This window comes from Maniola jurtina, chromosome 7 (genome assembly GCF_905333055.1).
Source record: "Maniola jurtina chromosome 7, ilManJurt1.1, whole genome shotgun sequence".
In the NCBI taxonomy this organism is placed as follows: Eukaryota; Metazoa; Arthropoda; class Insecta; order Lepidoptera; family Nymphalidae; genus Maniola; species Maniola jurtina.
Window position 1 is genome coordinate 7,427,231 of NC_060035.1, and position 27,300 is coordinate 7,454,530.

A 27,300-nucleotide genomic window follows, 5' to 3' on the forward strand; every position below is an offset into this window, starting at 1 on the left:
CTAATATTATAAATGCGAAAGTGTGTCTGTCTGCTAGCTTTTCACGGCCCAACAGATTAACCGATTTTGTTGAAATTCGGCACACAGTTAGCGTACACCCGAGGACGGACAGAGGCTACTTATCTCGGAAAATCAAAGAGTTCACTCGGGATTGTAAAAACACCTAAATCCACGCGGACGAAGTCACGGGCATCATCTAGTTTAGAAAAACTTGTGTCCACTCGGCTTAACACTCCTAGAGTGTTTTTATAAAGCGCGAAGCCGAGTGGAGGCGTAACGAAGGTCGAGTAAGTGAACCAAACGAAGGGATGACGAAGCGCGTCTTCTAGCGTAGCATATTTATTTATTAAAACTTGTTATCCTAGGGTCTCAAATGCTATCAAATGATTCGAGTATATTTAGTGCGGCTTGTTTGGATGGTCTGTTGAATACTTGTAAATACGGAAACTTGAATAAATATCCTGTGTAATGTGTACAAACTGATGTTATTGGAGGACTTGTGTCTTTTATTAAACATGGGTTTGAAGAGTTTGTTTGGCACACATTTTTGCATGTTTGGATGCTCTGCTGAATCCTACTGAGCAAAGAAATGAAAATATTTGACCTAATTAGTGCATGAGCATGCCGCAGCCCATAGCGTAATCATGATTGAGATATCCAACTACATTTTAAGACGAGTAAACTGTCTTTAATCTTATTAGTGGATAGATCAGCCCTACTGAGCTAAGTTATTTTAGGGTCATTGAATTGAAAAAAAAAAAATTGTAATGGGCAACACAGAGGGGAAAAGATCGAGAGGATCGAGAGAGAGCTCACCAACCAGATGGACAGACCAGCAGCTGAGGGACTCCAAGTGCAAATTTCACACAATTGCAAGACTAGCCTCCGATAGAAGCCGATGGAAGCAATTAGTCCGCACGAGGTTGCAAGAACACCAGAACCACGATCTTTATTAATGAAGGAATGACTAATAAGAGATAGAGAATTCAATGAAGTCTGGTCATGTTTGTATAGCTTGGATCCTTCTACGCTCTGTCTGCTATGTTCGTAAGACAAATATATTTATTATTCTTATGCTATGTTATACCAGTTGATACGACTAAAATATAAAAAATGATTGATTTCACAAAAGTTCTTTATGTATAACGGCTGAATTAATGAGAAAATTTGTTTGAAATGAAATATTCATTTGAATTACAATATTAAATGCTTGCTATTGTTACTGAAAATGAAAGTCAGTCCAATTATCACTGAAGGCATAGACACTACTTAAGCAGTGCTTTTGTTTCGTTCATGTTCCATCTATCAAGTGTTTTATCAATTAAACAAATAATCTACCTACGTCTGAAATCGGCGAGCTTAACAAAAACTTAAATGAAAGCTTATCTTTGAGATCAAATCGCCTTTTATGCAGAATGCAGAAACTGTTATGGCATAGTGGTTTAATTTAACTTGGGCACGGGGTCAAATCCCGCAAAAAAAAAACTTATTTGCAATGCGCTATTTATTGCAAACCCTGCTCTGGTGTGTGTGGTTTCAAGTTTACATTTAACATGTACTAGTGACTAAACTTTCTAAATGAGAATTTAAAACTTTCATTTAGTTTAGATATAAACCGACTAGTTTTCAGGTTTACATTTAACATAATATAATAGTGACTAAACTTTCTAAATGAGAATTTAAAACTTACATTTAGTTTGGATATAAACCGACCAACAAACTGATTTGACATCTTCATAATACTTTAGCAGATCGTAATTGCATTGTCACGTTAATCAACTTCAATTGAAAAACGAACAAAAAAGATTTTACTTCTTAAATTTTGTACTATAATTGAAAGAGTCGTTCTACATTTCGAAATTGTACCTTCTATAATTTTTAAGTAATTTTACATTTTAACATAGAGCTATGTAATATATTTTGTACAAGTTAACGATCTCAATAATAGATAATTTTCGCTTTCATGGTCCCGGTTACTATCACTAACATCTGATATCAACTATAAAATCTATGAGTCGAATTAACCTAGTTTTCTTCGAAAATTGTTAGTAGCGCAAGTGCCAATCAGGGAACCCGACGCATTAGTAGACCTTAAAAAAAATCCTACCATTATGTGATTAATAAAAAGGGGTCACGACCCTCAACAATGAGGAATACGATGTAGAGAGAAAGAGAGAAGATGTGTTTATTACGACAAATGAGAATTATCGCATTACGTCGCCTCTTCAATTCGTTATAGATAATTGACCGAGCAAACGAACCGAGAGTACGTTACAAGAGAATATGGCGGTAGTTGTTGGGCGCAGGCGTGAACCTCGGGTCTGCCTCCTGCCTCCCTGCAAGGTGCAAGGAGTGAGGCGATGCGACGCCGGCAACAGAGTCGACGTCACTAGCATCAGAGCAATTTGTGAGACCGGAACATTGAAGTATAAATAGTATTTCAATGGGCCGGAAACATATTTATAACTCATTACTCCAATCAACGTCAGAAACGCGGTGATTCAAACCCAACTCATATTCCATTCTATTCAAAATCCAAAATCTGATTAATCAGGTATTTGTTGAAATAGGCAAATGAGGTGATAGCTAGTACGATTTTTATGAGTAACAAATGATGATGAATGAAAAATCGTATTTTAATAAGTGAAGACAAATTCAAGCCCTAGTAACTAGTTACAATTTACATTCAACATAGACATCAGCCTTTACATATTACAAACATAGAAGGGGTTGACTCTTCCAACATCAATGATTAAATATTAAATGCAAAACCAGTAAACCATACTAAATACGAATGTGTATGTGAATGTGAATATGTATGTGTATGTTACAATTGGCACAGCCCATCTGCTCAACCGATTTTGACGATATTTGGTACCAAGACAACTTGCATCCTGGACATGGATAAAGGTTTATGTTTATTGCGGAATATCAAAGAGATTTGTGTACTTTGAACATTTTGAAGTTATCACATGATTTAAAGGTGGAGGAAAACATCGTCAGGAAACCTGCATGCCTGTGCCTGCCACTCTGCCTCTGCCTGATGTAGCTTGGCATCATTGCATGTTTCGCAGTCTAATTCATACGTACACGGGTGGTACTATAATGACTGGGCTTTGTTATGAATTAGTAAAGGAAATGAAATGAAACTTATAATTTTTCCACTCTTGACATCTGCAAATGTTAATTCACGGACTTTATCCCTTTATAAAAATATGCAGAATCTTTGTCTTCAGAATGATTTAAGACAGCCACTTGCTAGTCTTCATAGCTTGAAGATTTTTATCCTACAAGTTCCGACCCGCTTCAGAATATAGGAAAGGACTTCGGACTATACGGGGGATGATTGACATTAATAAAACCGCACTCGCGAACTGCAGCCTTAGAAACACCGGCAATTCGTTTAGTTATCGTGGAGCAAGAGAAGACCTTTAAAATCTTGCCTCTACAATTTTCTTTAATCATAACTCGTCTGCAACTAACTCGATCATATATGTTTATTTATTAAAAATAATAGAAAAGACGTTAAATACGATGCAGCATAATATGCTACAAATTGTAGCACAAAACTATATTATCAAGGCAGATAATTATGGGATTACCTGGTAGTTCGTTTTATTGTAACCTCAAGGTATTATGATTATAGGACACTTTGCTGTCGCACGCTGTGTATTCAAGACTAAAGCTGCGTTTCCACCAGAGATGACTGTGGTATGCAGCTATAAAGCTAAGCTACGAAACTATATTATGCTAAGCGGTGTAGCGAAGCGGGTAAAATGTGCTATGAGAATGCGCCGCCGCAAGATAGCTGTTCAAGGTAGATGCGCGACTCGAACTAAGCGATAGTTACATCAACGGTAGGGTGAGCACGGGCTACACCACTCGCGCATCCGTAGCTCCCATCCAAAGCGCCCATCAATAGCTCCCATCCGATAGCACTCATCCACAGCACGCATCCCTCCATATAAAAATAGCTTCGTTGAACACGTTTCTACCAATGCTAAGCTATGTGTCCCAAAGAAAGTGATTATTAGTGGATATCACAACACATACATAGCAACTTATAAATTGTACCTGCCTATATTTTTGTTTTGCTTTGTAAGTGTTTTTCTGTATGAATTTTGCACAGTAAAAGTATATTCATCCATTCATTCATTCAATGTAGCACATCTCTAGAGGAAAAACAGCCTTAAGCGACGTCAACAGCGCGGCATCACGACCGCCACGACCGACTGCAATCACTGCTGAAGGGGGCGGAAGCAGTTCTACGTGACGAGGCCAAATCTAATCTCAAAGGAATGACGCACAAAATCCAATCGAGAATCCCGTCAAATGTATTGCGCAACTGTGACTGCCTTTCATATAATGCCTTAATTATTCTACACATGAACGGAATAACACAGTATGCATTCTGATACTAGCTTTACCTTTGTAGTTCTGGTGACATGCCATTCTGTTGTTTTATTAACCCCCGACCCAAAAAGAGGGGTGTTATAAGTTTGACGTGTGTATCTGTGTATCTGACTGTGGCATTGTAGTTCCTAAACTAATGAACCGATTTTAATTTTGTTTTTTTTTTTTTTATAAAGGTGGCTTGATCGAGAGTGTTCTTAGCTAAAATCTAAGAAAATCGGTTCAGCCATTTGAAAGTTATCAGCTCTTTTCTAGTTACTGTAACCTTCACTTGTCGAGGGTGTTATAAATTTTTAATTTACACTTGTTGAATTAAACAATTATATTATAACTAGCCTATACTCGCGACTTCGTCCGCTCGGACTACACATTTTACAAACCCCTATTTTACCCCCCTTAGGATTTGAATTATCAAAAATCCTTTCTTAGCGGATTCATACTGCATGCCAAACTTCAGCCCGATCCATCCAGTAGTTTGAGCTGTGCGTTGACAAATCAATCAGTCAATTATTCAGTCATTCAGTCATCTTTTCCTTTTACAAATTTAGTAAATATCATCTAGTAATGTTTAGATCATGTTTAGATATTAACACTCATAATAATATTATCATGTAACCAATGTAACATATAACAGAACTTTTAGACTAATGAACTTACAAATATGTAAAATACAACGAAACGAAGCGAAATTTCAAGTTAGAGAAAGTCTTGACGTATTATACGTAAACAAATACAAATAAACACAACAAGGAACAAACTGAGACTAGTGGACTTATAACAGACTGAATATTTTATTGAGTTACTTTTCAGTGCTCTTTCTTAGTCATGAATATTCAAAACACTGCTTTATTTTTGCCGAGGATTTAAGAGTGAAAAAGAAAACGTATTGCGGTACGACCGTACGACTTCACTATTACCATTAGGAAAGGTAAACTGTGCCATATATTTCTAAAAGCTTTTACCAGCCTGCCCGAAACATTGCCGAAATGCGAAAGAATTTTCAGTCTTCTTACGTATTTTGCTGCTCGGGCCTCGGACGTGCTTCATCTCGATTCACGTTCTGATTTTAAAAAGGCATGCACGGTAAATATTTTATACTTACTTACCTTCGCGATATGAAATACTACATTTACTTACCTGAAAAAAAAAAGAGAGAAAATCTCATTAGTGAAGTCGGTCTTACAACAATTAAAAAATAACTTTTTTTAGATACTCATTAAATTAGTAAGAGTAAGAAAATAAACTATTGTTACGTGTATTACCCAATAGATATAACCGGCTTACACAAAGCAGTTCAAGGGTATTATGATGAAAATAATAAGTTTTTTATAATTCAATTAAAAGTTAGCGCTTGAATGCAATCTCACCTGGTGGTAAGTGATGATACAGTCTAAGATGAATGAAAGTGGGGTAACTTGGAAGGGCATATGGCAGTTTATTAATAAACCTATGAGTACTCCTTATCAGTTCCTTCACGGCATCGTACCGAAACGCTAAACCACTTGGCAGCACGGCTTCACCGGTAGGATGATAACTAGCCACGGCCGTAACCCCCACCAGGCCAGACCAGAGATAATATTTTAGACATTATAAATTCCCAAACTGCTCCTGCCGGGAATCGAACCTAAAACCTCCAGTTCGTCAAAAACACATAAATAAGTATAACATTTTATTGTTTTATTTTATTTACAAAATATTCAGTGTAAAGCAAGAGTACCTTGTCATTGCAAGTAGGTAATAAATTAATAAAGCATAATGTAGTTAATTTTTACGCTACAAAATTTACGTTGTTCATTAATTACTTGAACAAAAAGTTGCCAAAAGCCTTCATTAAGTTTATTAAAAAGTAAAACAAGGAGCTTTTTTATTTTTTCATGTACATTTCATATTTTATTTACTTAGATTATACGTAAGGCAGAATTTGCATAAGTATTTGAAATTGTTGTTAAGTAAATATCTACATAGAATTTCAAACTGACCATGGATACAATCATCTAGATTCTAGATCCTTGATATCAGTAGTTTCGTTCGTTGCTTCACCCCGGCCACTTTTTAAAGTCTTAAATGCGAAAAGTCCAGCAAGTGAAAAGATAACGACTTAACCGATTTTGACGAAATTCGATACACCAATAGATTGTATCCCGGAGACAAAGGAAGGCTACACTTTACTCGTTTTTTACAAAAAGTTTAATGCACGTGGACGAAGTTATATTAATGTATTTGTATAAAAAATGTAGTAAATTGGTATGTATCCTGTTATGTCCCAGGTACTAGTACGTACCTTATTCTATTTATTTTGGATGAAATCAGAACGAGCAAATTTTGGTACGGTACCCTAAGAAACTTTAATGAGGCATTGCTAAATGAATCACGTGCCTTAACTGCTACAAAAGGTTTAGGTACTTTTGCGAAGTTGAAAAAGGTATATTTTTGGACGAGCAAACAAAAGCTTAATTTGAATTTATGTTCTTCAAACGGCCTTTTGTTCCAGAAAGTTATTACTGTGTGCATTGGAGTGAGAAAAAATATGATGTTCGTATATTAATTAGTGTTGCTATAACCGGAAGAGACGGGAACGGGTCGACTGTCGCAGTGAGTGAAAGAAGCGAGATCAATAGGGACCGACCCTGACACAATTTTCAGTGTCCGTAAGGCAGACGAGGTTGCGGCGCTCAAGAATAAACACTGGTCCCCTATATCCCGTTACACAGAGGGTGCGATCAAAGTGAATTCTTGCTCCGGACTACAATGATAGCATCTACCTTGTTAATATTACGTACGTTACATTTTACTTCACTCGAACACAGGACCTACCTACACTTAGCGTAAAATAAACAGAGAACCAACTCTTCACTTTATTTAAAACTAAAATATGCCCGCAAATCCACTCGCGTTTTGGTTTTTCAAAAATCCCGTGGGAACTCTTTGAATTTTTGAGACGAAAAATAGCTTATACCCATTCCCCGGATGCAAGCTAATATTAGTGTCAATAAATCACTGATATAAATAATATATAAGTCTATGAAATAAATAGTCAAAATCGGTAGAAGGGATGGGCTGTGAAAAGTGACGTCCGCAGGCTCCCGTTGCGGTCGTATGTGTCGGAGGTATACCAAAGCTGTGATATTACAATCTCACTAGTGATATTATAATTAAACGGTAGATTGTCAATTGACTTCATTTGTTACGATTTATCGACCTGGTTTTAGTGACATTGTAATGTCACGGGGTCATTATAGTGACATTATAAAAAATCTAGATATAGGTACTATGAGTGAAGTTAGCAGTGGGAGACGTCAAGCGTTCTGATTGGTCAATTGTTTTTCAACCATCGTTTTCAACATTATAATGACACTAAAACCAGACCGTTAAATCGTAATAAATGAAGGCGATTTACAATCTAGTGAGATTGTAATATCACGGTTTTGCCAATATACCTGCGACATAATGCATGGGTCAAAAATAAAATAACTTGTGAGACACTCAAAAATTAATTGCGTGGCAAAACGGTACTGTATGTATGGTTCAAAAATAAAAATTGCACACTGTAGTCGAAGCTTAAAATATGCCACCAACTCTTCATCTATTCATCCCAAATTAAAGACGGATAACAATAGCCCCATATTATTCTCGTGTTCGTGTTATTATAATAACATTGCAGAGTTAGAGCTAGGTGGCAGAATTAGTATTCAGAAATTGCCTCATAACGTTCCATATTGCAGTTGAAGCATCACTTACGTAAATGACGACTATCTTTACGACATACTTGCTTAAAATTAATGTTTAAGTCAACGAGACTAACCATCTTATTGTTTGTCATTAAAAAAATGTATTTTATCAAGCACCTCCTAAAATTTTGCCACCAACCCTTCACCTATTCGTTCCAAATTAAAGATGGATATTAATAAGCCTCTATTATTTTAGGATACCTGCTGATAATTGAAACTCTTGTTCTGTTTATTATAATAATATTGCAAAGTATGCGTAGCGGGCAGAGTTTGCAACAGGGCTGCCTCATATCGTTGTTGAAGCGCCACTTCCGTAAACAGCAACAAACTTTACGACCTACTTGTATAACTAATGTACAGGTGAATAAAACAAAATTTATTATTTAAAATAGGTTTTCAATTCTATCAGGAAGTGAAACTTTCTGGCTGCGTTGGGCGATTTTAGGATAGGTAAAAACTTCAAGGTCCCATCAGCGACATGCTTATTATTTTGGCTTTCAAAATTATTAATCTTAACTACAGAGAAACAAAGTTTAAATTCAACTGCAGGCAAATCGAAAGAATTTAAGTATGAATAAGGCATTGTTAAATAGTTCCACGATTCGATAACTTGTGAATAACAAGTGTAAATTAAAAATTTATAACACCCCCGACGATCCAAAGTATTTGAGTTTTCCAAAACATCATTTTCAAATAAATAATTATGTATTTAGGCAACGTCCATTGACAGCTTGACATTTGTCTATTGACATAATATTATGAACCTAACGGTTATCTAACCTTCTTTTCTACAAGAAAACTAGAAAAGAGCTGATAACTCTTAAACGGCTGAACCAATTTTTTTAGATTATAGCTAAGAACACTCTCGATCAAGCCACCTTTCAAACAAAAAAAACTAAATTAAAATCGGTTCATTCGTTTAGGCGCTACGATGCCACAGACAGATACACAGATACACAGATACACAGACACACAGATACACAGATACACAGACACACAGATACACAGATACACACGTCAAACTTATAACACCCCTCTTTTTGGGTCGGGGGTTAAAAATTGAACTTAATTTCTTACTAGATGATGCCTGCGTTCGCGACGATTTAGGTTTTTAAAAATACCGTGCCATTTTTTTGGTTTTCTGAAATAAAAAGTGGAATGCAATAACTAAGTATAAGCATCCCAGAGAATTGTCAGTGCGAAAGTATTTTTTTTTTCACTAAAAATTATTCAGTAAACTGATTTTACCTTGTTATAATTCAAATAATAGGAACGTGCCAATCCAATCATTTTGTATTATGGATATTTCGACAAATCTGCATAAGTCGTGGTCGGGCGTAACTACGTACCGTAATTTTTACATTATAAATGGGTTCAGTACAGTTACTACTCTATTATCAGTTTGTAGACTTAGACACCATTACGGGCTTCCAACGGATACATCCAATTAGGTTTTGATGTTGCTCTAAATTAACTAACAAGATTAATAAAACCTGAGCCCTTACTGTTAGGTGCTACTTTAGCTAGGTTTTTGTTTTTTTATTTAAAGAATATTAGCCATGCTAATCATGACAAATACTCGCCTTTCCCCTCCAATTAAGCTTAAAGCTTGTGCCAGGAGTAGGTACGACAATAGTGCAACGGGTGGGATTTGAGCCGCCGACCTTTCGGAATTCAGTCCGCTCTTCAACCGTTGAGCTATTGAGGCTCTAACTACGTAAACTATATACAAAGTAGAAACATAACATTCGTGTGCCACTACCAAGCAAATAAGCAAAGTTACTCAATGGCACCTTGGGATATGGATTAGATATATAGATAAACAGATACAGGTAAAGGTACAGATAAAGGTTTTTCGTCTTCACCTAGCCTGCTTTGAAGTAGGTACAGAATAGGTAACTGACCCGCCCGGGCTTCATTCGAGTGGAATTTTTGAGAATAAGTGGCATTGGACAGGGTAGAATTCCCGAAAATCCTGAAACACGTACTTACTTAAAAAGCCATTCATAGTTCTAACTTGAAAAATGAGAACTTTCATAAAAACTTTAATCTTGTACTTTACCCACTTGAAGATCAAATTTTAATAAATAATTAAGAAAAAAAAACAACTGTCAATTCCCAATGCGTTGAAAGATCAGTCAGTCAGTTTTTTGCACCTAAGTATCTAAAGATTAATAAAAAATAAGTTTTAAACATGTCATGTCTCCTAATAATGTATAAAAAATTTTCAAAAGAAAAATAAAACCGACTTCAAAAACCAAAAACACTAAAAAGTAGAAAATAATTTTTGTTTAGCTACACATGTAATGTACCTAGGTATGAAGTCGAGCGAGCATATTAAAACAAAATTAGAAATCCAAGAGTGAAGCTCGCCCGACTTCATACCTAGGTACATTACATGTGTAGCTAAACAAAAATTATTTTCTACTTTTTAGTGTTTTTGGTTTTTGAAGTCGGTTTTATTTTTCTTTTGAAATTTTTTTATTTCACAATTTTTAGTGGCCCCACTGTACTATAATATGCTATGCCCAGTTAAAACCCTACTGTTTACTAAGCTATTACAGTGATCGCGAGCAATTTGCTCTTATCCATTGAGGAGTTCTGTTCTCCATCTCCGAAGATATTCATCAGATCTTCACCAAATTTATATGGGACCACCTGCATAGTATACCCTTTCAAACAAAAAAAATTTTCCAAATCGGTCCAGGGGTCTTTGAGTAATCGGGGAACATACATAAAAAATAAAAAAAAAAATAAAAAAAAAAGATCCCGACGAATTGAGAACCTCCTCCTTTTTTGGAAGTCGGTTAAAAATAAGAATAATGTGTAACGATTTTTCAAGCCTAATACCTTTCAAGTAAACTCCGTTGTCGTTAAGAAAATTGAAAAAGTTGGCCTTTCCCGAATTCGTTAGTTCACGCTAGTCGAACACCTGATGCTTTTGTCACTTCAAAGCCTGGCTTCAAAGGATAACAAATAACTATTATTTCGTGACTTTCTTTAGAAATATAATATTGTGATGTGACAAAGCCTGTATTATAAAGTCTTTGATAGATATTCACTACTCGCTTAATTCAAATCTTGGTTTCTTTATTTTATAACAAATACAATAATTAGATTTCATATTTTTGGGTGATTAGCCTATACTTCAGCCCATATACCTACACTGACGTCTATTAATATAAAATAAGTAAGTACACTGGATCTGTGATTGCCAACCTGTTTTTGAAGCAACTTGATTTATGCCATTTTGGCGCTGATAGCAGCAGTGAGCGTATTCAGAAAATGTAGAGATGAGATGCCTCATCTCTACATTTACATGTCAATACAGTATCGACACGAACCTTTTAATTACGAATATTTTTACTTTTAACTAATTTCACTAAAACAGCAACAAGAGAAAGAGGAAATTATTAACATACATAGGTTAAGTAATTTGCAAGAGATCCATATTACCTTTATAAAAACAGCATTCTTCGATTTGATGGCCCCCATGCAGTTACCATGTTATTATATACATTTATATTTAAGAACCTACTAGTTTTTCTACTTCATAAAGTAATATTTTGAGAAGGTAAGTATAAGAGTTTTAAAAATATTTACTACAATGCTCAACAATGTCTTAAATTTATATAAGTATATATAGAGAACTTTTATAGACAACACGATTTTATTAATTTATGAACTGTTTCCTAGTTTTTCCTAATTTAAACTTTACCTACACAATTCCTCTAACAATTAGCACAACTTAGTAAATGACGATGAATTTATTAGAATGTTTTTTGTATATAAAATGGCAGTTACGAATTAGTATTTCACAAAAGTCAACATTCACTTAGAAAAGATTATCACAGGTGGATCAAGCAACGTACAAGCAGGAACTTCTACTTTATTATTACAAATTCTATAACTTTCACTTTCTATTTATTTATTTTACAACGCTGAAAGTATTTAACATTCAGATATAGGCCCTACAATTGACGCAGGATATGTTTGCACAACATGCTACTTTGTAACAGAAGTATCAGGCTACAGCTAAACTGTATTTTAACAACCATGGGAAATAATATCCATTAACGGAAAACGCCGTGAGGATGATGGGATCTTCTTTGTCCGTGCACTTGACAGTAATAGCTTTGTATTTACACAAACAAAACGTCTCAGTTTTCGGTTCAAAGTTCTCTTTCGCGACATTCGACACGTCAATGTTTGAACGAGTCTAAGCGTTCGGAACGCACGTTTAACTTTAATACATTTTATTGTAGTAGAGAAAGTTAACCTCAAAATAATATTTTTGATGCTACGTTTAGGATACGATTGGGTTGCCTACGGCGCAGCGTAGAGCGCCGCGTTCTGCGCAAACTCCACCGACATGCCGCGAGCTCGACCGATCTGGCCCAGACCTTAATTCCATGTTGCCTTAACTATTTTGTCCCTCCTTAATCTTTTTTAAGCAGTCATACTTTTCACATACTGGTTAGTGTGAGCTACAAGTGCAATTAAGGCTATGATATAAATATCCCCAAATATTTCGCTGATATTTGTGCGTCAAAACCATCGCTTCTAAATGTGAACGTTATTATAGGTATGTAGAAAAGTACTTGCACGTTGTCAGAAGAGCCACAGTTATTGATTCAGTTTCTCGTCCATTGAAACTTATTCGTGCATATAACGTTGGTGGACCTAGTAACACGGTAGGTACTGTACCTACGTATTTGGTAATGAATAATGGACTGCTCTCCGGAGCATATTGAAATAGGCGGAGAATATTTATCATTACTTAATTAAATGTTCACACAAATAAAGCATGGCTTAAAACAAAAGTTTGTATAAAAAGAAATTGTATCTACTTGCTGGAAAGTATAACAAATACGTACATTTACGGATAGGTAAAAACAGAACTTCAATTTTCCAACATAGGAAGAAAATATTAAAGTGACTTCTTTTTCCAAAAAAACATGGCCTAGAAGACCATTTCAAGATTTAGAGAGATGACCTAAAAATGAGATTAAAAAAATGTACATTGTACACACATCGTGGTCAATGCGAAATAAGCGGCTCTTAAATAAATAAGTCTAACGACTGCATACTGAAACAATATAATAACGCTACGAACGGTCACTATTTTTTGAGATATTTTGATAAATGGACAGAATGATAAAATCGGACAAAATTAATGACATAAACAGGTTCAATATACAGGTAGGTAGAGAAGTTCAGCATCGATTTCTGTCCTCTGTGTACGTAGTCTTTGGTTCGGCCGTTAATGTCATTGTGGACTCATGGTCCACACTGACATCGTGACTGAGTCGTGGGCACTGAAATGAGTATATAATATGTTACCGTCAATCTGTATAATCTAGTATTATATAAAATACCTTGGCATTCTATAGACTACCTAAAACATTCAGGAATTTCAGTCAAATTATATTCGTATACTTAATGTATAAAATGATATTTTTATTTAAGTATATGAAAAACGGAATGAAAAATGTATTAAGGTATAAAATGCGACTATGATTGTCTGTCTGTCATCTAGTACTGCATACGGGTCAAATGTGGCCCAAGACAAAATCTGAACATCCCGAATCCGCACGCAGTCTAGTCTATCTTACCCCTAGAGTGGTTTTGTAAAGCACGAAGCGAGTAATCTGGCCATTTGAAAAACTTTATTTTGAAAAAAAGTATGCTGGTTCAAAACGCCCCACCGATTGTACCGGAAATTAAAATTGATACTTTGAGTCAAATTATATTCGTCGATGATGTCTCTTCTCTAACTTTTAGTTCCGATAACATTCACACGATATTCCTGCTGCTATCAGCGTCAAAACAGCGAAAATCAAGTTGCTTCAAAAACAGGTTTGTAAGTCCAGCGTACTTGTATAAGTAAAGGTCAGTGGTTGGGGACTATTATATAATATAAAGCACTAAGCAAAGAGGTCTTGTCTATGTATCTGGGTGCGTCAGAATTGCCTTATTTAATATTTGAAGGTAGTTTAATCATACCCGTACCGTGTTAGTTACCTCGAAGACACGATAATATAAAAGACTGGCTTCGGTGAGGGTTAAATGTTTGATAATGCCTGACTTATTAAATATCAGATACGCACGGCTTATTACTTCCCTCGGGCTTCCCGCTAAGTAATCTGCTTTATGGGACTATTATTCTCAAAAAATTGGAAGCTAGGAAAATCTTGCGTCTCTTAAGAGTCACTTGAGATCTTCATAGAACATTTTCAAATTCGGCAAAAACTGAATGTCTATTTTTCTATTGGATTTTTTTTTAACGAAGTTAATTCCATATTCAAGATTCAAACGGTAGGCATGCGAATTATTTTTGCTTTCAAATAGCACAGCTCAACTAGTTACTATTATTCGAATATGTTGGGAACAGTGAAGTATAGAGTTGAGAAAATTAATGGTTAAGTCATGTGCTGGGACTTCGTCTCTGGTGGCGTTTGCTGGCGCGCGTGCGGTGCTTTTTTTTGTGTTTTTTGTGAGAAGTGGCTGGTTTTTGTGTTCTGCTGGTATTTATTGGTGGTGGAATTGACTGGGATGCGCTCTAAAGGGGCGGGCGCCGGCACAGACGAAGTCCATACTTATACATATAGTTTCCCTAGCTTGTAAATAACTATAAACTTGACATTGGCTAATCATTGTAAAGCCAGACGAGAGAGAAAATGTCATGTGCTCATGTATTATCAAGAGCTATCTGGTCCCCAGTGGCATCGTTACCTGCACGGGAGGAAGAAAATTGAAGCGCCTTAAGGACACGTTTTACGATAATTGAATTGGAATAATAAGATCTTTCTTTACATAGTGCTTACATTTTTGTATATACATATTTTGTATCTATTTTGATTGATTTTTTTTCAACTTTTCAGATTTAATTCAACTGATAAATAAAATTTTTACTAAAATAGCCTATTACAAAAATATCAGCATAATTTAATATAAATATTTTATACTTACAAAATATGTATACCGTTCAAGTGATTAATCCATGGGCGTGGCGCCCAAGACACTGGCGCTACTTATTGTAATCTATTGGAGCTAAATAATCGCCAGATTTTGAGTTAACTGACTTGAGAATTTCTTTTTGTTCAATGACCATGGGTCCAGAACCTTTGTCTTTGTCTATTATATTTATAACCGAGTCCAAATTGAGTAGCCGTTAAGTATAAAAAATGGACTCTTGAGACAGCATTTCACCAATCATTACGTGATTACTATAGAGTGAATACAGATGAATGTAAACCTTATCTGGCTACTAGTTTATCAATAATGATATATTCATAGATAGATGATTTTTTAAAGTGTCCATACTAATATTATGAAAATGTATATCCATTGTCTTTTCCCGGGTCATCCACTGGGACAGTGGAATTTGTTTCGGTGTTTGTTACGGAGATAGTTTGAATTCAAAGATTGAAGTTCACACGCGATGTTTAAAAACCTAAATTGATGCGATTGTAGTTGCGTCAGGTAGTAAGGAATAATTGCTCGAAAATGTTTCAATCAATGCAGACATCAATGCTACCAATACATAAATACAAAGGAAATATTTCGATTCATCCAAGTACATAGTTTTGTCGCTGGATGGGAAAATCAAGGAGGCAGGACGTATAATTACAGCATCTAGTCATGTAGGCTTAAAATTTCATACGCCTGAAAAGCAAGAAGAACTAATTTCTAAAGCACGTTCCTGTCCACAATAATTACATCCCTCGTTACGGCCTATTGAAGAAACATAAAAGTTCTGCTTTACGGCCATTTTTACATTGCACTGTAAAGTTAAGTAGATACTCTCAGGGCTTAATAAGTCTATGATAGTTAATAGCAGGGTTTATAAAATAAAATGCGAAAAAAGTTACGCAGCAAAATGTAGCCTAGGTAGTAGTTATATTACCTACTTTAACTATCGAGACTAACGAGAGCGAACCGTTTTAGTAATGGCCTCTTAGTTTTGAATTTTTTTACAGTAAATTACCAAATTATACCTTATTTATCGAAGTATTTTCTTATGTTTTCTTCGCACGCGTAGCTTATTATAATTTTCGCTAGGATCTCTATTTCTTAAAAAAATATAGCCTATGTTTCTCGATAATAATGTTGCTTTCTACTGGTGAAATAATTTTCAAAATTGGTTCATTTGTTCCAGAGATTGCCCCCTACAAACAAACTAAGATAGTATAGATTGTATTGATGTGTAAGTAATTTTTTTTAATTCTATTCAAGTACTCACCTCACTGGAAGTCAGGTAACATATCCTGGAGTCTGTACTATCGATCGAAGCCTGTTGCACGATGCCATAACGGGAGGATTCTCGGTCGCTCGTGTACTCCGACCGCACGCTATCTTGCCGATCAAATACGCCTCTGTAACCAAATAAACAATATTTTCCACGGTTATTTTAAAATAGCTTCAAAGGAAGTTCAAACACTAAAACCTAGCTACATTTATTATTACCTACTCTTAAAAAATCATCAAGGACGAATGAATACGTATTTTCATAAATGGGTAACTTAAATATTTTCAAAATCTGTGAGATCGTAACTGAAACGCGGAAAGCAAAACCGATGCCAATGACATTTTTTTTACCAAAATCTAAAAGAACTTTAGCAATTTTTTTAACTATACCAAAAATTAATAATAGTAAAAATGAAAAAGGTGAAAAGTGAAAGTATTAATAGAGAATCGATGAACGGACAAACATTATAAAATAAAATAACACCTATGTCACACTGCTAAACTAATTACTCTCCTAATTATCTGATTATTCCTTCACAACATTTCATTCTTGATAAAAATCTGTGAATATCACAAAATGCCAACTCGTTTACTGATATTCTGACATGCCTGTTTGGTGAAGGTTAACGCAATTTTTTTCATTGATTTCATAACATGACTACAATAAAAAAAAATACATCTGGTTAAATCTACTCGCATTTTACGTGATGTACATTACTTCGTTGTATTCCTTCGGAATAAGGTTGCAAGAACCCTATAAAATCTCATAGCGAACAAGGAAAAAAGCGTTATAAAAGTTGGGGTAATGTCTTAAGTACGTGACAGCTATAAAGCGTAAGAGAATGTAATAATGTGTTTTTACAACTGCAATATAGCTAAATATTAGATTACGTACTTGGATCTTATACATCATTTCACGGATTATATATAGACACGGATGGAAATTTTTCGCATAATGTGAATATTTACGTTAGGGTTATTTTAATGCATTAAATTAGGTTGAATTTGGTGGCCGGGGTACCTGCCAGGTAACCTGCCCGTGTGCCAGTGTCCCGACCAGAGGGTACAGTAGACGCACCCATGAGCCTTCAAGAAGAGGGGGGGGGGGGGGGGCTCATACCCCCAGAACACGAGGACCGGCCTCAGGTATGAGACTAGGCGGCGGAGTAGGAGGTAAATCGGTCCGCTCCTGTCATGTCGGAGTGGGCCGGTTTGTTACCGGATGGAGGGTTTGACTGTGGTAGATGGTTGGTGATGAGAGTTTCATCACCCATTCAATCACTGGCTGCCCATCGGTTCTCGGCTGTCCAGTTTGGTGACGGGCAAGGGAGATATTGAGGATGGGAGACTCAAGAGGACCAGTGGATGATCGATGCGGGGCGGTCCATCACTCACAGTATGGTCCTCGAGATGGTGTCTTTAACAGTACTTTGCCTGCAGCTACGTCTGTCCCACAGCTGATTTTACTGGTGTATAAAAATGCAAAATTAAAAGTGATGCTATATTATTATTTGTATAAATATAGCATCCTATCATTTCTATAGCATCGCGTTCTGAGTGGTAACTAAATTAATAAACTACTGTCATACACAGGCACGAAATAGGTTTCGAAAGCTTCTATCTACGGTGAGCTGAGATTCGAATTTCAGTTCCCGTTATCCCCTTTGTTACGTAACACAAAGCCTGATCACGGGATTAAAGCTCACCCATCAACCAATTGAAAAACGTTTAGAAATTCAGTCGCTTTCTTCTCGTAATAATAATTGACGCATAAATTTTTTGTTCAAAAAGTTCTTAATTTTTAGGAAAAGGAAAAACGGAACCCTTATAGGATCACTTCGTTGTCTGTCTGTCTGTCTGTCTGTCTGTCTGTCCGTCCGTCCGTCCGTCCGTCCATCGTCGTCCATCCGTCGTGTCTGTCAAGAAACCTATAGGGTACTTCTCGGTGACCTAGAATCATGAAATTTGGTAGGTAGGTAGGTAGGTCTTAAAGCACAAGTACAGGAATAAATCTGAAAACCGCGTATTTATGGTTACATAATTTAAAAAAAAAAATGTATTTCAATTTTCAAAGTAAGATAACTACACCAAGTGGGGTATCATAATATGAAAGGGCTTTACCTGTAAGTATATTCTAAAATACATATTTATTTATTTTTATGTATAAATGTTGGAAAAAATTATCAGATTATTTTATATGAGGGCTGGCGATAACAGCTTTCAAAGTGACAAACATTAAATTAAAAGGATTTGTAAACCGACATTAAATCATTATAAATTATATTATATTGTATTGGCACTGGTGCTTAGATATCTTGTTGACCTTGCTATAGTCGATGTCAAAGAAGTAAATACCCAAAAGAAATTAAAGTACCTAACTAGAAGGTAAATGTCCATTGTTCCGTGGGAAATTAATGTATATTTAAAACTCGTTGGGATTAGAAACCTATAGCTGAAATAAGCCGTGTAACATTACCATAAATTTATTTCACAAAGTGACATTATTTCCTTTTCGGATTTTCGAAATGAAAGGCAAAAATGAATATATAAAGCTCTCCCTTGAGATAAATATAAAAAGTTATTGGCTTACTTTCTATATTATAGGTACAAGTACCTTAAGGCAATTCTGTTTTTAATAAAATATCAATTTAAACGGTTTAAACGCTTGTTTTGATAAGACGGAAAAATTGCGAACTATTCGCCGTTTATTATAATGTCGCTAGTATGTCTACATGCGATATTCATTTCTTTTTAGACAAAATCAAAATAAACAATCGATATGATTGTGATATATTAAAAAAAAATACTTAAATGGCAATAATTACACCAGTCATTTAAATAAGAAGGCAAAAAATGAAATATATTTACACGATAGGTACTCAGTCACATTATTTGACGCACTTATAGGATTTTTCCCCACTTAGGCTAATGGATACTTCGTATTTTGTTTTCAATATTTATACAAGTAATTTTATTATTAAAGTATTTTTCTGTAAAACCTTCCTGAGTTACCAAACCTCAAAGTAAACATTGTCAGTATTTGATACTGTTATAAGAAAGATAATTAAAAATATGGACTTCCTGTTACTGTTTTATAAAATAGTGCAAAATTATTCAACAAGCGCTTCGAAAGTTATACTGCTTTCTAATTTGTTGAAGTTTCAGTCATTATGTTTTAACTAAGTCACCTAGAGAACGGGTTACGGCCACAAGGTTTGCTTCCAGTTTCGTTAGTGAGCACATAGTTCTCATAATATGAAAGTAGGTATATTATAAAACCACCTTAGCAAATGTCGTCTAGCTAGAGGGTGCACACGCAAAATATTTAAACTTATTACTTCGACATACGAAATCCATGGCTTATAATGAAAAAATTCTAAGAATGTATCTGTTATATTCGTAAATTCTAATACTAATTAACATCAAATTGATCAATCACATTTTCGACCTAAGTATTTACGATTCTATTTAATTGTTATTATTGTCAATTTTAGAATTTATGTAATAAAATACTATTAATAATTATTATTATTTAATATATATATTTTTTTACAAATAAAAACCCGGCCGGATTGAAAACCACCTCCTTTTTGGAAGCTGGTTAGTAAGTAGGATTTGGGCCTTAAACTTTCTACATTTTCTAAATTTAATTTATAAGTTGGCTAGGAGTGTCTCAGTATTTTACCTTTTTTTATCCTAAAAACTCTCTTAATGTTATTGCTTCAGTCAAGTTGCGACATTGATTTTCAGTAAGCAGCAACGAACGATCCCCATAGGGAATACTAAACTGAAACCTAGTAAATTGTATAAAGTAACGCGAGAGACAGTAGATCGGATGTCCTTGTAGCTTAATCATTATTGGAGAGACAAAAAAGGCATGAACATTTTCAAAGAACTACTTTATTCAGAGACTATAAGATGCTAGTACAGGCATAAGATCATTCGAGCAAAAGTACGTTAAATAATTAATTATATATCGTGTATTGTAGCGTAATGTGATCTATTGAGAAAGCAATTACGTACGAGTATCAAGTGACATTCTATCATTAACAGAATTGGTTTTATGAGGTTCATATTCCCTTTTTGAGACCAAGATTCTAGATAGTCAAAACTTTAATCACATCAGATACCATTTGACCATCAAAAATATTTTTTCTTATGTTTTGTTATCTGAACTTACCAACATTATCTAAAATGTAAAGTTAACTAAGTTAAAAAAATGAAAATGGATGATAGAAAACTCCGAGATAAGACTAAGAGTTCTGATAATATAGAAATCATAAACTTATAATTATTACTAATCTTTACTACGTATGATAGAAACAAGTAGACACGGTTAATTCATCTTATTGCTAACTAAATTCTAATAAAAATGGCGCGCTTCACTTCACCGCTTTGTGAAAAATGTTACGTTCATGTAATTACTTTAACATGCTAAGCAGGACGGCTAAGCTGTATTCATGAACGCGAACGTCCAAACTAATTTGCTTCTAATGTATTTAGCACAATGGAATAAACTCTTTCTCTTTTTTTCTTTCTGTTTTATCGATGACTTATTATACGCAGTTAATACTTATACAGCTTTTTGCATGCATGTTGCTTATAAGGAACGTAATCCGCCTTTTTGTACTGGAACAGCATTTTGGATTCTAACCCTGTATCTAGGGCATACATATCCCTTGAATGGATTTACGTTCACTACTAGGTACTATTTTTGCACTATAAGAAAGAAGGTAGGTATATTGATAGCCAGCAGCGGAACATAACTGTGCTCAGTCGTAACGCGCTCCAAACGAATGTATTTGACTCTCGTATTTGATTTGAATATAATTACCAAACAAATTCAATGAAATTTTTTTAGAGTCGTTCTAGAAATTAATATACCTTAATATTATGTACTTATGTATGTGTATGTAATCTATATATAATTTATATACACGTTTTAGAACGTTTCTACGAAATTTCATTGAATTTGATTAGTTTGAATTCAAATGAGAACGAAACTTTACAAAAACTACGTTTATATGGAACGCGCCGGTGGTTCACCGTTAGGGAAACTTCTCTTTATTTATTTTTTCCATAACATAAAGCACTTACCGCTGCTCAAAGCTGTCAGCTCTGTTGCTTCGATAACCGGAATCGTTGAGGCTGCCTTCGTGCCTAAGACTTGGTAGGGAATCCCAGGGAGACCGGCGTGGCCCCGGCGGTGGGGCTCCGCGCCATCCATCAGAGTGACGGTACCAGGCTGAGCGAGCCGACTCTCCAATACAGGATGCGCACCGGGATGCCGATACGAAACTAAAAAGAAATTCCGATTTTACTACAACCTTCCTGAAGTTGCAAAGTGTAATAGTGGTGTCAATGAAGCCTTTACCTCGGAAGTCCTCAGAAACAGCTCCGATTTTGATATTTTTTTTAAAGATTCTTTAAAATCAGAAATCTTTTGAAGTGGGGAAATGATTATTAATATTTTTAAACCAGTTGTTTCATATCTATACCTACATGACGTCCAGTAAAACGTTACGATCTTTTTAAGAGGTCGAAAAAAAAAGTAAGTCATATTGCCAATAGCAGACATATTAATTAATAAAAAGTGAGTACTAAAATAAAAATAATCCCTATATAGGTTTTTCAATTTGGACTCCGAAACTGTACTAGTTTCATGATTTCTATTTTGTTACTTTGCCAAAATGCTATATCTATATAAATCTCTTCAAAAAATTGCAGAAGTTCTTGACCTGTAAATTATATTTATCCAAGCGAGTTATTGAAAGAGTACCCAACGAACAAACAGACATTAGTACTTTACGTACTAGTTACTACATACGTTACTTTCTCTGAGATAACAGCGGCGTAAACATGTGCATCTAAGCCTTAATGCCTTTATATTGCTAACTGTAAATGTTTAAAGGCGCTAGGGGAGCACTTAGAAACTAGGCCTTAAGCTGAGCATTCAATACAATCTACAACAAAGACACGCGAGATCCTCGTGATGCGCTATTTCAACAACAGTTTTTTTTCCAAGCGAAATGAGGCAACTTCAAATATTATTTTGATTTTCAAACCTCATTAATAAATTAGCAACGATATTCTAGGTTTAGTTATGGAAAAGATGTACCTGTTTACTCGCTTTTTACTAAAAACTAATCTCTTTTGTTATAAATTTATAAAACTAGTTGATGCCCAAAACCTAGTCCATGTAGATTTAGGTTTTAATAATCCCGTGGGAATTATTTGATTTTCCGAGATAAAAGTGGCGTTACTCTCCAAGTCTTAAATAATTTTATTATATCCTTGGAAAGAATCATGCCGATTCGTTGCTCCGTCTTGGCGTGATTGGAAGATAAACCAACAAACAAACACACATTCGCATTTATAATAATAGGAAAAAAAAATTAGTTTGAAATTCAATATAATGTTATAAAAAAGTTTTTCCAAGATTGCTCACGCATTTATATTAGAACTAATGTCTTTTGTAGTACCAGTAAGCTTGATAATAAGCTTAGAACTCCACTAGCAACCTGGTTGTGAAGCAACACATTCAATACGGGTAAATTACAAACGAACGCTTTACTGTAGATAGTAGGGTACGACACACTCGTAATATGCCATTTCAATGCATTTAACTCGAGCGTTCTTACTGCAAATGGGATGAGTCAAGTTTGTATAAAAGCAATTGGTAAATTCCATGTTTTTTTATGCTTTGCTTATTATTTTCTAGGAGATGATGCACGCGACTTCACCCGCGTGGATTTAGGTTTTTAAAATCCTGTGGGAATCCTTTGATTTTCTGGCATAATAAGTTGCAATAATCATCATCGGGATGTAAAATATTTCTGTAGGTGCCGAATTATGTCAAAATTGGTCTAACGGACGAAGCCGCGAAAAGGACCTTGAAGAAACTTCTTCTATTCAGAAAATTATTATTAAACTCAATGAAATTCTACCATAAATATGTGACGTTCATTTTCTGGACCTTTCTTGTATTTAAAATACTTAGTTGTTTATTAATTTAAATATTTCGTAATTATTTATCCATACTTAATTGTTTTACATTTAATTCCAGCCCTAACGCAGTGGTCGTACGGGTAAATATGAATTCTCCGTGCAGCCACTGGTGGGAGAAGCCGTGGGTCCACGGATCGTCCACCAAAAATATTACCTGACATACGATGAACATACCGGTCGATTATAATTTAACCCAATTAATATGCTTGGGATTCAAATTATATTCGGAATTCGAATATGTTCACTCCACAAGTGTATAAAATAAAAATAAACGGGGCTTTGGTTATTTTCATCTAAAAGTAAAAACGTCAAAGTGGAAAAGCAATCCCAAATCGAAGTAAAGAGGAAAATCAATCCCTTTCCTCCTCTGGGTAACCTAATTCAGAATGGACATTTCTGCAATTCCCACGAGTCACAACAGCTTCGTGTCAGGTTGAAACTCGCTTCGAATCTATTACGAGTTTAACAGCGTCGGTATTATGAGAGGAAATACAGGAACGCCTGTGCACATACTAGATGTACCTTTTCCGTCATAACTCAATAGGTAACTCAGGGGAGTACTACATTTTAAATTACATTCCCACGCTCGACTGAAACCTGTTTAGTGTCAGAAACTTTGGGATTTTACTGAACTAATGGGCGGCAATAAAGTATTTAAAAAGTTGTTATGGAAGTTGACCTGAATTTCATCGGATTTTAAATCATGTTGTAAATATGAAAATCTGTACATATACTACTGTTTTAAATGTAAAAGTGTGTCTGTCAGTCTGTCTGCTATATTTTCACAGTCCATCTGCTTAACTGATTTTGTCGAAATTAGATACTGAGTTAGATATAGCTTGCATCCCGGAAACGGACCAGAAGGGAAGGTACCGGAACGCTCACAGAACTCCAAATACTAAGTGGGAACGCTAAATCGTTTGGTGGCACCGCTTTGCCTGTAGGGCAGTAATTAGTCACGGCACGGATCTCCTACTAGACCAGACCAGACACATTTTAGAAATAATAAATTTCCAAATTGCCGATGCCATGAATTGAACCCGGAACCTCTCGCTTATAAGACCACAGCGTTCTTTGCTGCGCAAGTAGGTCGTATACAAAAAAAAATATTAACTAATTTTCCATTTCATTCATTACATTTAGATAACATTTAGCGAAAACTCTACTCAGAAAATCAGCCAATTTTACTTTGTAACGACAAAAGAGTTCATGACATGAGTTGATCCACTTCTTCGAAATGGTTACGACGAGACTATTCGACGTGTCACGTGTAGCACAAATATTTTTATTATACGCCGGCTTATCTAAACAGGGGCAAAATCTGGGGCAAACGGGCCAAGTAGGGCCCCGAAGCGGAGACTGTCCTATAAACGCTCACGTTCTCTAATAGAATTCCAAATGGTGCGATCCTTTTCTAATTCCGCCGGATTAAATGGCTTTTCGAAAAAGCTTTCCTTATGTCTAATCAAACGCGGCTTGGTTGGTCTCAGCAGATCTGTTTAGTTTTAATTAATTTTAATAAGATTCTAATAGCGAATAGTATTTTTAGTGAGTTTGTTTAATTTTTTCAATCAATTAAGTTTCCCAAGATAATTTTTCCATATTGAGGCACTTACCTATCCGCCTACGACAACAACAAACGAGTTGAGCTAAAAAACTTAAAACGAGTTGGCGAGCAACGAGAAGCGAATGCGTAATTCATAGGTATGTTACTGGACTATAAGTGAGGGTACGAGTTTGATGGGCGATCAATCACATCGGTCGCAGCGACAATGTAAATAGGGTACCTAGTACCTACATTTGGTTCCAACGCAAACTGCACGAGTGTTTTGACCGCCAAGTGAACGTCCCTGAGCGAGTTTTTACTTTGGCAGCTCTTGTCGCTGCGACAAACTAGTGGTGTGAGAGTTCTCGCCGACAGTGTGCACACTATTTGTTACTATACTTATTATTACTTTTATTGATACGATATCATACATCGATTATACATTTCTTAAACGAGAATAGTCCATAGCTAGTCGCTTCTTCGTCGGCGGTGGGACAAGTGCCTTAATTGTTTTATAACAGAACCGCTCCTTGAATTACAATATATAATATAATTTTAAATGTATTAAAAATAATAATTTGAAATTTTAAGCTTTGAAATTTCAGACATTTTGACGTTTTCATTGATTAAGCTTCCTACAAGTTGGTCGCTTTTATTCAGAGTGGTCGAAACTTTATTATTACATTTAAAACTACATCATATTTTATAAAAGCTCGCAACACCGCCCTCGAAGGTTTTATTAATTACGAGTCAGCCCCCGCATAGGTATTGTGTGACGCTGTCTCCGCCTTCACACTATATTATGACCTTAAAATAATTATATTTTGTTATCATCATGATTCTTATGCGTATTTTTCCGCTCGCTACCATTTTTCATATTTATTAACCTTTCGACGTTCTAGGATATTCGATTTCCATGTAATTTTCAAGGATATCAAATAAAAATTTTGCCGCTTCAGTACATAAAAAATAACAACTACAGCTTGTACTAATTTAATTATTGCAGAAATATAGGTAAAGTGGTAAGGTAAAAGTATACTATCAAGTACCTATAACGTGCAATAAAACCAAGAAGAAAAATATCATATAAAAAAATTGAAAAATATTACAATTGGCGAATGAAAACGCGTCATATTTTTTTTATTATTCAATTTTTATTCAAGTATGTAATATACTTGAATGAAAATTGAATAAAATCTCGCTTAATCCAGTGATAAATTCTATTCATTTAAAAAAATAAAAGTTAAGTATATAAATTTTGTTTACTCCAAAACTGACACACATACAAAATAGTATAGCCGTTACCTAATTTCATAAAGATGAGACTTACCTTGATTGATGATCGCTAAGGTAGCCTTGGTCACGGTCTCTAATACGATCCCTGCAAATAAATTTACTATAAGATTCCAAACTAATGAAAGTGTGTAAGTGTTTTTATATACCTTCTATATTCATAAAATAATATTATAATACAGGGCAAGATAAAAGGCAAACGTAGACCTGGCCGTAGACGAACGTCCTGGCTTTTAAGAACTTTCACCAGTGGTTCAATATGAGTAAGTACAAGGTCACTGTTTAGGGCAGCAGTGAACAAATCCAGTTAGCCTTAATGATTGCCAACCTCCGATAGAAAATGGCACCAGAAAAAGACTAAATTCATATTTTATGGGGTCATTTTTTTCATGCCTTTTTAATAGAAATAATATAATTAGTGATAATTTGTAAGCTCATAATTTAGCTTATTTAATAACCTAAAGATAAACAACAAGCTTCATTGTAAGTTAAAATGGAGATGGATACTTATAATTTTAGAAAAAGGTTCCTACTTGTTAGTTCCTTACTACCATTTTTAGCAACCAAAACCCAAACAAACAAAATTGCAAAAAAACATTTATGATCACTTAATATTTAATCACTTTTATTCGGTAGAAACAAATGTTTCATCAGGAATTAAAAAAAAAAAAACTAAATCCACACAGAAGTTGCTGGAAAAAGCTATTCTTATTGTAATTTTCCGAACGTTAAAGTATTATGATAATAATTAATGTCTTTCAAATACCTTAAGGCTTAAGGTTCATCTTATTCTTTTCTCATTAAAAATGTAAACAAACCTCGTATTGTGATCGCTGAGATACCCCCTATCGCGCTCCCGGTCCCTCTCTCGTTCCCTCATCAGCTCGTTGCGGTCGCTAGAACAATGGCGCGTTTTAACAATAGCACAGATTAAAAAGGAATAATCAAGTGATAAGCATAAAACCTTTTTTTAAATATCTTACAAATAAAATTTTACAAGACCTATGTTTTAGTAGTCGTTATTTATCTACTCGTACGATAGCTAAGTGCAAGGCCGTAGGT

General features: G+C 35.0%; 1 protein-coding gene across 22 annotated transcripts in view; it reads right to left on the bottom strand.

Moving 5' to 3' along the window:
• Positions 1 to 27,300, bottom strand: part of LOC123866996 — a 128,097-nt gene that overhangs the window by 63,806 nt on the left and 36,991 nt on the right. For all 22 annotated transcript variants that reach the window (XM_045908802.1, XM_045908801.1, XM_045908812.1 and 19 more), the window contains 4 exons: positions 27,057 to 27,134; positions 26,276 to 26,326; positions 21,489 to 21,689; positions 16,387 to 16,519 (listed from right to left, as the gene is read on the bottom strand). In XM_045908802.1, coding sequence (XP_045764758.1) covers positions 16,387 to 16,519; positions 21,489 to 21,689; positions 26,276 to 26,326; positions 27,057 to 27,134 — 463 coding nt within the window. The remainder of the gene's footprint in view (positions 1 to 16,386; positions 16,520 to 21,488; positions 21,690 to 26,275; positions 26,327 to 27,056; positions 27,135 to 27,300) is intronic.